Source organism: Oncorhynchus clarkii, chromosome 32, assembly GCF_045791955.1.
Source record: "Oncorhynchus clarkii lewisi isolate Uvic-CL-2024 chromosome 32, UVic_Ocla_1.0, whole genome shotgun sequence".
NCBI lineage: Eukaryota > Metazoa > Chordata > Actinopteri > Salmoniformes > Salmonidae > Oncorhynchus > Oncorhynchus clarkii.
The window spans coordinates 23,197,924-23,213,135 of NC_092178.1; the positions used below are offsets into that span (position 1 = coordinate 23,197,924).

The window sequence follows — 15,212 nt, forward strand, 5'->3', positions numbered from 1 at the left end:
AAAAATTCAGCTCATGAAACATGGGACCTACACTTCACATTTTTGTTCAGTGTAGATAGGTTTTGGAAGTGACCATGTACAATTTAACAAACACTGAAATATTTCTCACCCTTCATAGCCAATTTTAGATTGACATGCTACATATGGTCTAAAACACCAGAAAGTACCTTTCAAATGCAACCCTAATCGTCTTGAAACAAAACACTATTTTGGTTAAAGCTGGCATTTATTTAAGTCTCATCGTTTCAGAATTACCAGTACATCAGGAATATTTGGAGTGCTTGTTGTGCCAATGAAAGACAGGACAGATCAGAGGATATAATAGAACTGCCAACATGTGGAAAATTAACCTTGTGCATTAATTAATGGGTAGATAAGACATACTATTCCCCCCAAAACATCCATGTAAAAGCACAAAAAGGTGATGCACTCAGTCCTCTAAGCACATGCTTAAAACTTGGACTGAGAATAAGCTTTGCAGTTCATGACAGTGCATAGCTAAACTAAAATCAGAATAGAAATGTGCCCATAGGTTATTGCAATAACATCAACTGTCAAAGTTCACCATTACAATATAATGGTGGTAAAATATACTCATATCTGCTGACCCACACCCAGTTTAACTGTAACCATTTAAAACATGTACACAAAAATAAAACATCTACATAAAACAATATTAAGGGTTCTCGTTCCGTAGTCTCATTGACCTCCAGAGTGTGCAACATGATAAATACAAGATTAGCTATAGTTAAGATTTCAAAGGGGAAAAAGGGAATAGCAAAACAAGAAGGGTATTGGAGTGGATAAGTGTGCGGCTAAATCTAAAATCCTTTTACGGTTGGTTGTTCAACAGTGCTTCCAAATCATGCCATTCTCCCAATACGATGAGAAAGAGGAGCATTCACATGTATGTATATAGAGAAAATTCTGGTGCATCACCTTGGCACTGACGCAGATTATTCTAGAATTGGGTGTGACAAAGTTAAATATTGAATAATGTTCCTCATATCAGACAACAGATTCAACCGAAAAAGCCACATCTCGTCAGGAGTTTGATCATGTGAGTAACAGCACAGAAAACCAAAATTCAACCGTCTCAAAATTCTCTCAAAGTTGGTAGTATGGCCTCAACACGTTGGAAATGCATAGAAAATACAGGGTCAGCATGGATTGTGTAAAAGCACCAGCAGCCCTTGTCAATACTGTAATATCTACTAAAGTACAGCTTTATTGTTCTCTCTCGCACTCATAACTTAAACCAGGGATGGGCAACTTCGATGTGGGTGGGGGCCACAAAATCTAAACTCATAAAGAGGGGCCGCAGTGCTCACAGGTCTGAGTACCCACATCCATAACCACACATGCAGCGACCTTGCGAGCAAAACATTTTAGCGGCCCTCTTGACAGAGGACAGAAAATGTTTTAGTTAATTTCCTGCAATTCTACACATTTTGCCATGGTCGAAAAGAAACGTTTGCAGGTAATGTGCCATCTGAGTGAGAGTGAATAACAAAATCAATGGGGGTCCCCCAGACTGTAATTCGACTATGACTACCACAAGTTTAGATAGCTGGCTAGACTAACTTACCAATCTAAATAAATGTTAGCTGACGCGGGCTAATCGAGTGACTGACAAGATAAAAACTGCTGATTCACAACTAAATTACACCTTGTATAGTCTACTATAACTCTCAAAAGTAAATTGAGGCCCTGACTGAGTTGAGGGGGGATTGATCCACCAGTTGCCCATCCCAAACTTAAACTGTCTTAAAGCACCTCTAAAAAATACCACCCACCGGTAAATCTTATTCAATAACTTTCATACTGTATTGCACTTAGTCATCGTGTCACTGATAGTGACAGTCCATATAAGACCCAGAGCCATTCAGGGTGTTAACCTCGGGTCCAGGCGGGGGCTCTGTGCTCAAACAGGCCTGTAGCAGGAGTCTGGCTGCCACATGCGCAAGTCCACTAGGATCTGGTTGAGCTTCTGCATCCACACGTTCCTCTCGTCCTTGGTGTCGGCACACAGCCAGTTCCTGCAGGTACACGGAAAGAGTCATGTGTTTCAGTATACAGGAACGGAGACCCAAGTCCAATTCAGTTTCCTTCTCCCTTAAGTGTGTACTCGTTAACTTCCTTGAAGGATGTGAAGGTATTGGATTGGTTTAAGAAATATGTTAATACTAGACACTGCCTACTCCAATCCAATTATTTTAAAATCTTTGAAGGGAGTAAACAAGTGCTCACTTCAGGGAGAAGAGTGCAAAAAATAGGAAACTCGGGGTCAAGTGCATTAAATGTCAAAATCAGCCAACATTCTTCACGCAAGGTATTTGCCTATAAAACACAGTGCGATGGCAACTTCGACCAGAGACTTACTTGGTGACACACATTGTGTTTTTACACTGGCTGACGAGCGTCTCTATGTCACTCTCTCTCTGAGGCCGGACGGTGATCAGCTCAAATGTGTTGGGCCGGGCACAGAACTCCCTGTTGGCTGGCTCCACCTTACAACTGGTGCAGTTGGCCAAGTTGATGCGTCCAATTGGCTTCTAGAAAGACATGGATCCGCCCAAAGAAATAAATTGAAAATTAAAATATAAAAAGCTACTAATTGTAAACAACATGAATTGGCATAAGGGTACATTAAAACTCAAGAATTACCTAAATAAAGCCTGAAGGCTGATTTCCACTGGAGTCCTACAGTATTTTGAAATGAGGCTCACAGGGCTATTCATTCAAGAATAAAGGCTCCAATAGTGATCAGGCAGGTTGGCTTCCACGTCCTCTCTTACCTTGCGTTTCTCATCATCAGGGTAGGTCCAGTAGGAGATAGAGTATCCTGACAGGACACACCATCTCCTGTGCCATGCTCCGAACCCACTCACATCCTCAAACATTGTCTGAAAAACAGAAGGAAGCTATTGAAACTGCTTGTGTAATAAACCTTGACTGAGACATGAAGACATGAATGCCTAGGCTTGGTCTCTGCTTCCTCTGTGGTCTAAGCAGGGTTCCTATAAACACACTGACAATTACTGTGTAAAAAGGATTGATAAATACATTTCATTGATTGATACGATTTAGCTCAGCAGGCTAACAGTCTTGAGGTGTACAGGGGCCCCGCGTTCAAAGCCAGTGTGTACTCACCAAGAAGCCTCTCTCCTCCACCAAGGAGCCCACCTCACACTGCATCTTCAGGTAGAGGTGTCCCTCCAAGGGGCACAGGAAAGGCACCTACAGATTACACAGGACATGTAACAGTCCTCAGCTGTAAGACTACCAACACAAAATGCTTTCATCGGGCGACAGGACAAATTGTGTTAATCGAGCTTTAGACTGAAACGCAAGACTTGTCTTCTTGTAGAGAAGATTCAATTGGATGGTGAAATACATTAACTGGAAACTGCCTGAAACACCCCAAAAAACATCCAGCAGAACTTATTTTCCTTACAACAATACCAACCAACTTGTAGATTGAGGTTAGAAATGTTAGATGGTGCCACAACAGAACCACATTATGTCACAAACCCCAAAATATTAAAGTGGTCGTGGATCGATTAGCAACCTTGCTGTGAAACATATCTCTGAGAAGCGCTCTTTCAATGCCTTCATATTTGATCTAAGAGAGAGAAACAAGGTATGTGTGAGTGAATGAGTGTCAGAGTCTGGCAGGTAGCACACAGACCGTGCAGGTGGGGAAAAAAAAGAAAAAAAACTCAGAATGGGAGGTCCTTCTCCCTGTCAGTTCCAAACGCTAGAAATGTTACCCCCTCCCCTACGACTACACTAGACATTAGCTGGCATTGTGTGCAGAGATACAGCCAGACTGGAAATAGAGGGTGAATTCAGGATATAATGGAAGTGACTGCATTGTACAACAGTGAAAGCAAATGAGTTAGAACATTAATATTATATATTTTTATGTAAAAGGTCTATGGATTTTACCTTCTCCAATGGGAACTTGTTTTTCCCAATAGAGGCTAGCGTTAGCTTGTGAGACCCGACCAGGACAAAGTTACTGGTTCGTACTGCATTAGGGCCCCCAGGACTGGCCACCACTGCAAAGAGCATTAGGAGGATGTTTCAGCAATGTTTTTGTAATTGCGCAGACATTATCGTCATCCAGAGACTTGCAACAATAAGTTCAATTAAGTAGGTGAGACAATCACACATCACAACAACTGCAAGTAAAACCTTCAAAAAAATATTCACTAGCAGCAGAATTATTTAAACAAGCACAGTAAGACATCAGGGTTCAAATTCATCAACCGAAAAAGTACCCTTACCTGGAGTCAGACTGCTCTTCTACAGGAGCAGCGAGCCAGATATGTTAGAAAGAGAGGCATGTTTTGAATCATTTACAAGATGGCTGGCTGTGCATACAACATGCATGACAGCATAATCTACACAGTAACAGAATATTACTATAATGCATTCACCGATGCAAGTCTACATTTCTCATGTGGCAATCATTCCTACTTATCACCCCCATAACAGATCCGATGTGTTAAAATATTCCGCATATGACCACAAGGCAGTACGGTCTGTTTTAGAGGTTGGTAAGAATGAAAGCTTACAGTGATGGCGAGGAACCTCTTGGGAGTGATGGCCTAGAAAGAGAAACGGTGATTCAGTTTCAGAAGAGGTTACGTTGGGACACAAACAAGTGAATGGGTAATTCAAATCACTGACTAAGCCAACTGCATTGCCAGCTGTGAACAAAGCCTTCCATCCTACAAAAGGGACCCTTCACCGTGTGGAATGAAAAGTAGAGCCTGCAGGCCTAGTGTGTGTATTTGGCAGCAGCAGGCCCAGGGCCTGGTAACACCAGCATTAGATGTGTTCTACTGCCGAGTAGTAACATTACAGTACACCCACACAAAAAGGTGAATTGGGTTTAAAATCAGTCCCTACAGACAAGCACAACTCGTGGGCCTTGTGAACATGGCTACAGAGTGTTTGAACACACACCATCTCATCTTAGTGACAGGACATCATTTGAAAGTGGCTCTACATGCATATTCTGATGCATAACAATGGCAGTGTATTCAAGCAGAAACTAGCAGCCAAGATACAAGACTATACTCAGTTCCAACATTCAATAAACTGATTTGTAGTTTGTTATGGCACATTTGAGAAAATATAACTACCTTTGACTTGCTGGGCTTCTTCCTCTTGTCAGGGTTCAACTCACGCTTCTGCACCTGAAGAAATAACCAGGGTTAGAGTAATATCCCAGATCAAAGAAGTCAGAGACCTCCTCAAACAATATCTGCATTTGCCGAAAGTAGCAAAAACTCACCAGGCAGTAAACCTCAATATCAATTGCAAATTCATTAGAGACATCAGGCCTAAAATGGAAGCCAGAGAAAGACATTAGAACAGGACATGAGTGGTATTATTCTACAGAATTCCAGAGAGAGAATGTGTGTAGTTTAACTCACATGGTGAACTTGGTAGAGAAGGTGATCGCGTCTCCACTGATAGCGCTACGTGTGCTGGCTAGGGGAGTAGCAACTGTATTCTCAGCTCCAGCACGGATCATGATGAAGAAGTAATGGCTGGACCACTCTTGAATAAACACATACAATAGAAAACTTAATGATTTCAGTCTAACACACTATACATGAAGTATATTGAGCAATGTACATTTGGATCTTGTTTTTGACAGCACAATGTGGGAAACAGGAGATCAAGAACTTTGTCCCTTAAAAGCAATTTGGTTGCAGGCAAATTACAAAAAAATATCCATCATAATTAAAATAAATCAATTCTAAGATAACCAAGTAACAATTGTTGTGTGTTGGGTCTCTACCTGGATTGTTACCAGTGGAGCAGACAAAGTCAGCTTTGAGGGGCAGTCGTAGTTCCAGGAGGGAGATGGATCCCTTGGAGGCTGTGACCCCCATGTCCCCACCCTGCCCCATTTGACCGCTAGGACCCTCTCCCTTCAGACCGTCCAGCTCTGCCTTCAGGGCCCCCCGCTTCTCAGCTGGAGGTAGACAAGAATATAAGAAAACTGAATGCAATAATGCGAAATGCATGTAGATAATCTCAAGATATAATAGCAGGTCCCCAAGGGGTATGGAGCAAATTGGGATTGGCTGTCAGTATGTCCACCCATGTTTTAGGGGTGGAATGGGAACTCACTGGCTATAAGCAAAAGCCTCTCAGCCTCTGCCTCCACCTGCGAGCCTTTCCCATGCTCCTCATCAGTACAGCAGTTCAGGGCCTGGCTAGCCTGGCTGATCACTGTTTGCTGCAGGTTTATTTCATTGGTCAGAACCTACAAGGAATCAGAAAGAAGACATCTCATTGGTCACATGGAATGAGGAAATCAACATCAGTGGTCAGAAGAACCTACACGGAATGAGGGAGAAAGATACTTGATTCTATGAAATCAGGTTTTTGTACAGAGTGAGATCCTTCTCACAGTAGGACACCGGAATTGTTCTTGTGCTGGCATTGTGGTCGAGTCTGTTTCTATCCAGCCAGACTGTTGGTCTGCACAGTACGGGACCATTAGTTTGCTTGCTGTCAGCACGGCGTGTTATAGGGACCATATACGCAAATTACAGCCGGCACTCTGTTCAGAGGTGCTAAGTACTCTTGGCCGGCAGACGCACAACAATCCTACCGGTCTGTTCATGCCTTTACCTTGATCTTCTGTTTGATGTTGGTGTGTCCTTGGCTCCTGGGTTCCTCTGCTGCTCTACGAGACACATCCTCCTTCCTCACGATGACCTGCCTCACACGAGGCCTCTCCGTACTCTCCTTGATTCTGGTCGACCTGTACGCATCAATACTGGAAGAGAAAGGAAAACATACGTAAAGACTAAAATCGATAGTTATATGGCAATATTATTTTTGGACGATATCGATATTTGACTCAAAATCAAGATTTGAAAGAAAATATATTAAAACAAGTTTGCTACTGTAGGTAGCGTTAGCTTGCACTAGTCGGCTGTACCTGCGCCAAAACGCCAGTATTTTCCTCCTATTGTTCGTTCCCCCATCTTCGTTAAATAGCAAGCCAACATTTTCAGCACTTTCATTTCACTGACTGATCAAAATGCGTTTGCTCATGCTCTCTCTGCAGCAGACAGTGAGCAATATGTTTGGAAAATCAAATCACAATATTCAATCACAACACACATAATTGTGAATATGGCAATAGTATCGATTCATATCAGCACCTAAGTATCGTGGAAATATCGTATCGTGAGGTCCCTGGCAATTCCGCCCCGTAGCACTCCGCCCCGTAGCACTCACTTCCGTCATCATGAAGTGCTTTGAGAGTCTAGTCAATGACCATATCACCTCCACCCTACCTGACACCCTAGACCCATTCCAATTTGCTTACCGCCCAAATAGGTCCACAGACGATGCAATCTCAACCACACTGCACACCGCCCTAACCCATCTGGACAAGAGGAATACCTATGTGAGAATGCTGTTCATCGACTACAGCTCGGCATTCAACACCATAGTACCCTCCAAGCTCGTCATCAAGCTCGAGACCCTGGGTCTCGACCCCGCCCTGTGCAACTGGGTACTGGACTTCCTGACGGGCCGCCCCCAGGTGGTGAGGGTAGGCAACAACATCTCCTCCCCGCTGATCCTCAACACTGGGGCCCCACAAGGGTGCGTTCTGAGCCCTCTCCTGTACTCCCTGTTCACCCACGACTGCGTGGCCACGCACGCCTCCAACTCAATCATCAAGTTTGCGGACGACACAACAGTGGTAGGCTTGATTACCAACAACGACGAGACGGCCTACAGGGAGGAGGTGAGGGCCCTCGGAGTGTGGTGTCAGGAAAATAACCTCACACTCAACGTCAACAAAACTAAGGAGATGATTGTGGACTTCAGGAAACAGCAGAGGGAACACCCCCCTATCCACATCGATGGAACAGTAGTGGAGAGAGTAGCAAGTTTTAAGTTCCTCTGCATACACATCACAGACAAACTGAATTGGTCCACTCACACAGACAGCATTGTGAAGAAGGCGCAGCAGCGCCTCTTCAACCTCAGGAGGCTGAAGAAATTCGGCTTGTCACCAAAAGCACTCACAAACTTCTACAGATGCACAATCGAGAGCATCCTGGCGGGCTGTATCACAGCCTGGTACGGCAACTGCTCCGCCCTCAACCGTAAGGCTCTCCAGAGGGTAGTGAGGTCTGCACAACGCATCACCGGGGGCAAACTACCTGCCCTCCAGGACACCTACACACCCGATGTCACAGGAAGGCCATAAAGATCATCAAGGACATCAACCACCCGAGCCACTGCCTGTTCACCCCGCTATCATCCAGAAGGCGAGGTCAGTACAGGTGCATCAAAGCTGGGACCGAGAGACTGAAAAACAGCTTCTATCTCAAGGCCATCAGACTGTTAAACAGCCACCACTAACATTGAGTGGCTGCTGCCAACACACTGACACTGACTCAACTCCAGCCACTTTAATAATGGGAATTGATGGGAAATGAAGTAAATATATCACTAGCCACTTTAAACAATGCTACCTTATATAATGTTACTTACCCTACATTATTCATCTCATATGCATACGTATATACTGTACTCTATATCATCGACTGTATCCTTATGTAATACATGTATCACTAGCCACTTTAACTATGCCACTTTGTTTACATACTCATCTCATATGTATATACTGTACTCGATACCATCTACTGTATCTTGCCTATGCTGCTCTGTACCATCACTCATTCATATATCCTTATGTACATATTCTTTATCCCCTTACACTGTGTACAAGACAGTAGTTTTGGAATTGTTAGTTAGATTACTTGTTGGTTATTACTGCATTGTCGGAACTAGAAGCACAAGCATTTCGCTACACTCGCATTAACATCTGCTAACCATGTGTATGTGACAAATAAAATTTGATTTGATTTGAATTCCCAGCCCTAGCCATCTCTTGAACTCAGTGAAACTAAATCAAATTCAAATTAAAGTTGTTGATGTATCAGTAGAAGGGGTGAAGCTCAGCCAGCTACATTAGAGTTTGGGTATGGGCTTTAACTGGTTGGTTACCTGTAGGGCAGGTTGTGGCCATCATCGGTCTCTAGCCTGTCTGATGACCCAGCCCGGAGCATGCGAGCCCTCTGGAACTTACTGGGTCTGGAAACACTGTCAGGAGTTAGGCTCTTAGCGTTGAACGAACTGGCTGGGGTTGACATCTGGGCAGGGATATACATGAAAGTAATTAGGTTGACCCCAAAAAATACATAATTTGCCATAACATTATATCTAGTCCATGGGCGCAAATAAAATATGACAAGCTGGCATTAAAAAGCAGTTGTACGTCCCCAAGACATTAAATGGCTGGAAGATTTTACTACTTTGTATGCTTTAAGTTGTTTCCAGCTTTGTACTTTAACTCACCATCATCTTCACTGGGCTCTTGACCACAGCAGCCACAGTCTCAGAGAAGGGGGTGAGGATGGACATAGAGGAGATGTTCAATTCATCTTCCTCCTCACCACTCTGCACCTCGCTCTGGTCATGGAGCCCGTCAAAGATCCCGTTGATCACATCAGAGTTGATGGACTGGTCCACGTTCACCTCTAGCTCATGACTCACATCTTCGTCTGTAGTGAGACAATCGTGAGTGGAATATTATATAGTGACGCCAACGGTATGAACTTCGATTGTAAGGACTGCTCTAATTAAGTTAGTTGTTGACCGAAACCATAGGACATTAAAACACTAACTTACAACCGATTCAAGCAACCAATGACTTATTATTATGATAAGTGTACTATTCGAAAGCCAAGTTAGTATGATCAAGTAGTATACTCAGTAAGTACAGTACCTGATTCCTCCACTGAGAATTCAACTCGCTTCACAGGGCTGAAGGTTGGGTTGGTGGCAGCAGGTACATTGGGTTTTTTGGGTGCTGAATTCAGGCTATCCAGAGGGGAAGCGGTTTGCTCATCAGGCTGCTCAATCAGATCCTGAGAATAATTATTACAGGATAATTTAACATTTCCTTCCTAATTGCTTTGCAGTCATCCATCATACAGTCTGCACATAAACGTTTGGTCCAAGCGTGGTCAAAATAAATATACTTCACCACCAACCTTGGCCTCTGTGTTTCTCTTGGTGTCTGCCTCTTCATCCTTGATCTTCCAAATGTTGTTCCCTTTCTGGAACCGGTTACGAATCTGAGCCAGTTCCGACTCGCGCTCCTGCAATAAAGAACAAGGAAATGACGATGTTTCATCAGTTTGTCAACAGTCTGGTCACAAAACAAATGTCATAATTACATGTGTAATACTTTATTTTCAAAAAGAGCTTAGAAAAATAAAATGCCAAAGTGCTGTACAAAGGCAAAACTAAAGACATTAAGGCAGAAAGTCTGAGCAAATAAAGTGAACTGTACGTACCAGTTTCTGTGCAAGGTCAGCGGTGGTGGTGTTGGCAAACTGGGCAGCTCTCAGCCTCTCCTGCACCAGCCTGGTGTTGGGGGTTCCAGAATGGCTCACCACAGGGGTATGACCAACCAGGCCTGCCCCAGACGAGTTTACTACGGTTGGAGTATGAGCGGCAGCTCCATGGCTGGTATCAGTGGAACTCAGGCCGGAGCGCTCCTGGCACCTTTCCCCAAAACGCTCCATGAACGACTTGACACCTGCTGGAAACAGAAAAATATTTAGTAACTCTTGTGAGGACAATGGAAGTGGACAGCAACAGACAAATGAGCAGAGACTGCATATTAAAACATCTGATATTTTAGAACCACCTAATAAGTTGTCAACTTCAGCTTAGGAAAAAGAAAAAGCTAAATTGAGTGCTCATTCTAGCTCACTTGGAGTTCCAGTTGCTCCTGTGGTGCCTCTCTGCTGCAGGGGAGTGGCCGGGGTGGCTTCCTTGGTGAACCTCTCCCTGGTCTGCAGGACAGAGGGCCCAGTGTTCGAGGGCTGTGTAGGGAGCTCTGACTTCTTGGGGCTGGCATTGACCTCCAGGGCTCGGGACAGGGCCTGGTTCTTCAGGGGGCTCTGAGGCACAGGTGAGGGAGCACCTTTTTGGGAGCTGGGTGTGAAGGCTGAGGCTCTACCCTGGCAACTCCTCTGGGGACTGGGTAAAGGAGAGGGGAGACCTCTGCTAGTCTGTCTAGCTGGTCTGGCTTCAGGTACTTCAGTCTTCTGGTGGCTGGGGTGAACCACTCCGGTGGACTTGACTGGGGAGTTGAAAGGCTGCTGAAGAAATGCAAGAGGGAAATTTATTAACCAAACTATTTAAAATAACTTGTTACTGCACACTGCTTTCTTGCAAAGCATCACCACTTCCTATCTTAATTTCTACTTTGAATCATTTTCACATCCAAAATGCCTCTGTAGAATCAGCCTCTCCCATGGGAGGACATATTACTCACAAAAGTTACGTACATCATGATTAATAACCAAGCCAACTGTCGCATTATGACTCGCCTGGTTGGAGTCCAGAAAAGGCTTGCTGTTTGTGGACTGACTCATTTGTGTCCGGTCTGCAGCCACAGAGATGGGTTTGATACCTGCCTCTCTCCTCCAAGCAGGGGTGGCGATACTGACACTACCAGGGTTCCCTTGTGCATGGTCTCTGGTACGAGGGGCGGCGTGGCTGAGGTCGTCCTCCCAGGACCCAATGCTGGCAGCAAGGTTGGCCAGGCGACCCTTCCTGCCCATGGGGGCTTCTGAGGATGCAGCAGCAGGGACAGGTGTGGGGACCGGGGCCAGAGCCTGCCTAGGGTGGGTCTGGTTCTTTACTGGGGACAGGGCTGCTGGGATGTCTCGAATCTCAGAGGTACCTTCGACAGGAAAAACATGGGCATTCATATTTGTCAGGAAAAAACAAATATGCTTTTAATATGATTGTTAATATGATTGTAGGAGTCTAATTCCAAACTGATATTGTTGTGTAAAAATGTTGGTTTTCAGGTGATCTATAAAGGTTAAGCAGGTGCTACATGTGCAAATGAAATTATCTAGCTAGTCAACAGGCCACGTGCCTTACCTTCAGAATCCCAGTACTGCCTTTGTTCAGCCAGTCTGGCCAGGCGAGACTTCATGGCAGCAGGGGTAGAGGAGGTGGGAGCCTCCCTCTGCGCTTCTCGGTTCCCCTGAAGAACCAGGCTAGCAGGCACCACCTCCACATTCTTGGTCCTCTGTGGCTGTGGAGCAGCACTCACAGCCACCTTCTCTGGTTCTGGGGCAGAGCGTGCTACCTCCCTGGCCTGCTCTGGGACAAGCTGTGCTGCCAACATGGGCTCTGGTTCAGGAACGGGAGCTGGAGGACGGACAGCCACCCTCTCCAAAGAGGCGGCAGAGCGGACGCTGGCTGGGCCCGTTGGGGGCTTCCGGTCAGTCTGGGGGTCTGTCAGAGTAGGGGTCAGGGTGCGAGAAGTCATTGAAGGCTCCCTGTTCTCCTCGCCAATCATGGTGGGCTGGCCAAGTTCACCTGAACGACTCCGCTTTGAGGGAGAGGGCTTGCTGGATGGGTGAGGGGCTGGGGGGGTCAAGTGAGAAAGACCATAAGTTAAGTTTACAGTGGGAGATTTCCAATCCACAAAATTAATATTTAAGTATTTACCTTGAGTGCCATATTAAAGCTCACAAATATACATTAACAGATGATCTAAAACTTCACCATTTTGTCTATATTCGAATACAGCCTAGGGAAAGCTTCAGCCATAGACCCATCCCACCGACTTGATATGAACAGATAATTCTCAGTGAGCTGTTTCAAAGGTCAAGCTTCAGGTATGGAAAGCCATACATGTGCAGGGCATGAAGTTCAACCACCTCCTAAAGGCTAATGGAGACATCTAAGGGTTAAATTAAAACGATTCCCATCAACGCAATACTTACTATCGCAGCCAGAGCGATCACAGGGCTAGAAAATGAATGTATTGATAAATTATGTTGTATCATATTGAGAATAAATGAGTAAGATCGTACCTTTTTCGATGACAGGCACTGTGACCAGGCTGTTGCAGGTCTCAGCAAGAGGCTCCCTAGCTCGCTTGGCCATCTGTCTGTTAGCAGCAGTGGGTCTCTCTGCCATCTTCTTCTGCAGGTTCTCCCTGCGAGCACGGGTCCTCTCCAGGAGTTTCTGAGCAGGTAAAAAAGCACGTTATTAGAAAATGTAACACATTTGCAATTAAAAGCAGTGTCTACACCATTTCTTGCTTTTTTTCTTCTAATTTAAATTAATCTAATAAGAACATAACTCAGGAGTAGCCGGACTTACCATCTGTACAGCACTGACTTGCACAGATAAAAGTGAAGGACAATTGCACAACATTGTAAACTTAAGTTTGTGCCATTTTACTAAGTTTTCCTTTCTGCTATTGCACCCATATTGAGCAGTGGATTGCAGTGGTCTATAGCTTTAAAATAGTGAATAAGTTTTAGTCCATGTCATAGGGTCAAGAAAAACTACTAGGTCTGGGGGAGATAGGGCTGCAGTTGTCTCTACACTCCTCCCTGGCCTCCTCCTCTCCTGTCAGTTCTCATCTGAACACCAAAACCCTAGCTGGCCTCCCAGTCCAAGGCAAACAGTCCTGAGGCATGATTTATTGCCCTGGCTGCTACAGTGCAAGACTCAACACATTCCTGCCTGTTTCAGTTGCCTACACGTCTCACACCCAGCCAGGATGTGTGGAAAACTTGTTAAAGTGTATGTGTGTCATTCCTCAGGAATGAGCCACTTCTGACGTGTTGTGGCTACTGGATTTGAAATCTCCCAGGCATTTCTATTGGTTGGAATTGACATTTTATGGATTTTGCTGCCAGCCACTGCTTTTTTGCTATATCAGTGTTGTTATGAAACACACTTAGTTCCTAACTTGAGTGACTTGAGTGAAAAAATGAAATATACACTCACTCCTCCTGGCACATTTGGTAAAATTGATAAAGCTGACTGAGTGCATCAGAAAGGGAAATTGACAGACATATGTTGTTTGGAAATGAAGGTGGAAAACATTACTGTATTCATACTATTCTCTTCTTCATACTGTAGTTGACCAAGGAATCCATTCATTACCTATTAAGGGAATTGTAGTATTCTCAGATTCCTCTCTCCCTGCTCGCACGTTAGGGGAGGGGCTGAGGTTTTTTGACAAGATGACAATCATCTGACTGCCTTGTGCTGGCATGCAATTTTAGTACAGTATTATGAATTATGAAGAGGAAAGGTAGCAGGCTAACATTAGCTATAAAATGATATACGTATGGAAGGTGTCAGGGTTTAGATGTCACTTCTATACTATTTGACTTGGCTATCTAACGTTAGCAACGTTTCCAACAACGTTCAGTTAACGTCATACATTTGAATTAAGCTAAAGTTACCCAGCTACACTAGTTAAGATATTTAAATTCACATTTGTTGAAGAACAAGTATTAGTTTGACTCCAACCAATACTTTCAATGTTATGTCCCAAACGTTACTACCAGTTAAAGTTAGCTACCTAACGTTACCACACAAACGTTAGATATTTAACGTAACTAACGTTGTTTTGAATCCAGGTTTTACAACATTATTTCAGTTCCACAAATATGGGTTTGACAGTGACTATCAAACAGGATTACCATCTTTATGCAATGCAACAAGAAATAATGTTTTGTTGGCTAACGCGTTACGTTATCGTTAGCTGGCCATGGCAGTTAGCTAGAAACAAACTGCACTCACCTCGGTAAACGGATCCATTCCGATAAGAGTTTCTTTGTTCAAATCTATTGATTTAGCTAACGTATACTGAATAATCGTTGTTTATCTATCCTAATACACTAAACGCGGACAGCTTCTCAGCCGCTGTTTCTGCAGACGCGTCGTTCGTTCCTTCTTTTTTTAACAAACAGATCTGTTCAATATTTGAATTTCAGTGCTGTGTTCACTGCGCAAACTCCGACGGTTGGAATCACGCAACAGCCAATGATAAACCCGATGGGCGAGGACAGACTGAGTCTAGCCATTCAAGTCTCTCTCCATTTAATTCAAGGGCTTTATCTCTCTCTTTCAATTCAATGTCATTTAAGGGCTTTATTGGCATGGGAAACACATGCTAGCATTGCCAAAGCAAGTGAAGTAGATAATGAACAAAAGTGAAATAAACAATAAAAGTTAACTCACTGTTGATTCACTGATGTGATCTTCCTGTCTGGGTTGGCGCCCCCCCCTTGGGTTGTGCTGTGGCGGAG

At 44.3% G+C, this 15,212-nt stretch overlaps 1 protein-coding gene across 3 annotated transcripts; it reads right to left on the minus strand.

Moving 5' to 3' along the window:
- Positions 1 to 207: 207 nt before the first annotated feature.
- Positions 208 to 14,870, minus strand: LOC139391637 (anillin, actin binding protein). Of its 3 annotated transcripts, none has more exons than XM_071139024.1 (23): positions 14,704 to 14,870; positions 12,972 to 13,125; positions 12,028 to 12,519; positions 11,466 to 11,821; positions 10,844 to 11,231; positions 10,422 to 10,669; positions 10,116 to 10,223; positions 9,848 to 9,989; positions 9,418 to 9,623; positions 9,067 to 9,212; positions 6,664 to 6,811; positions 6,157 to 6,292; positions 5,822 to 5,998; positions 5,451 to 5,577; positions 5,309 to 5,357; positions 5,157 to 5,210; positions 4,584 to 4,616; positions 4,293 to 4,311; positions 3,952 to 4,064; positions 3,154 to 3,240; positions 2,799 to 2,906; positions 2,383 to 2,555; positions 208 to 2,039 (listed from the first exon to the last, which is right to left on the minus strand). In XM_071139024.1, exons 1-23 carry the CDS (start codon positions 14,719 to 14,721, stop codon positions 1,925 to 1,927), a joined length of 3,597 nt encoding a protein of 1,198 aa, XP_070995125.1. In that variant the 5' UTR covers positions 14,722 to 14,870; the 3' UTR covers positions 208 to 1,924. The 3 variants fall into 3 exon arrangements, with proteins under 3 accessions (XP_070995125.1, XP_070995123.1, XP_070995126.1); XM_071139022.1 differs by having other exon boundaries at positions 10,844 to 11,234; positions 14,704 to 14,856; XM_071139025.1 differs by having other exon boundaries at positions 10,422 to 10,666; positions 10,844 to 11,234; positions 14,704 to 14,843.
- Between the last annotated feature and the right edge of the window lie 342 nt (positions 14,871 to 15,212).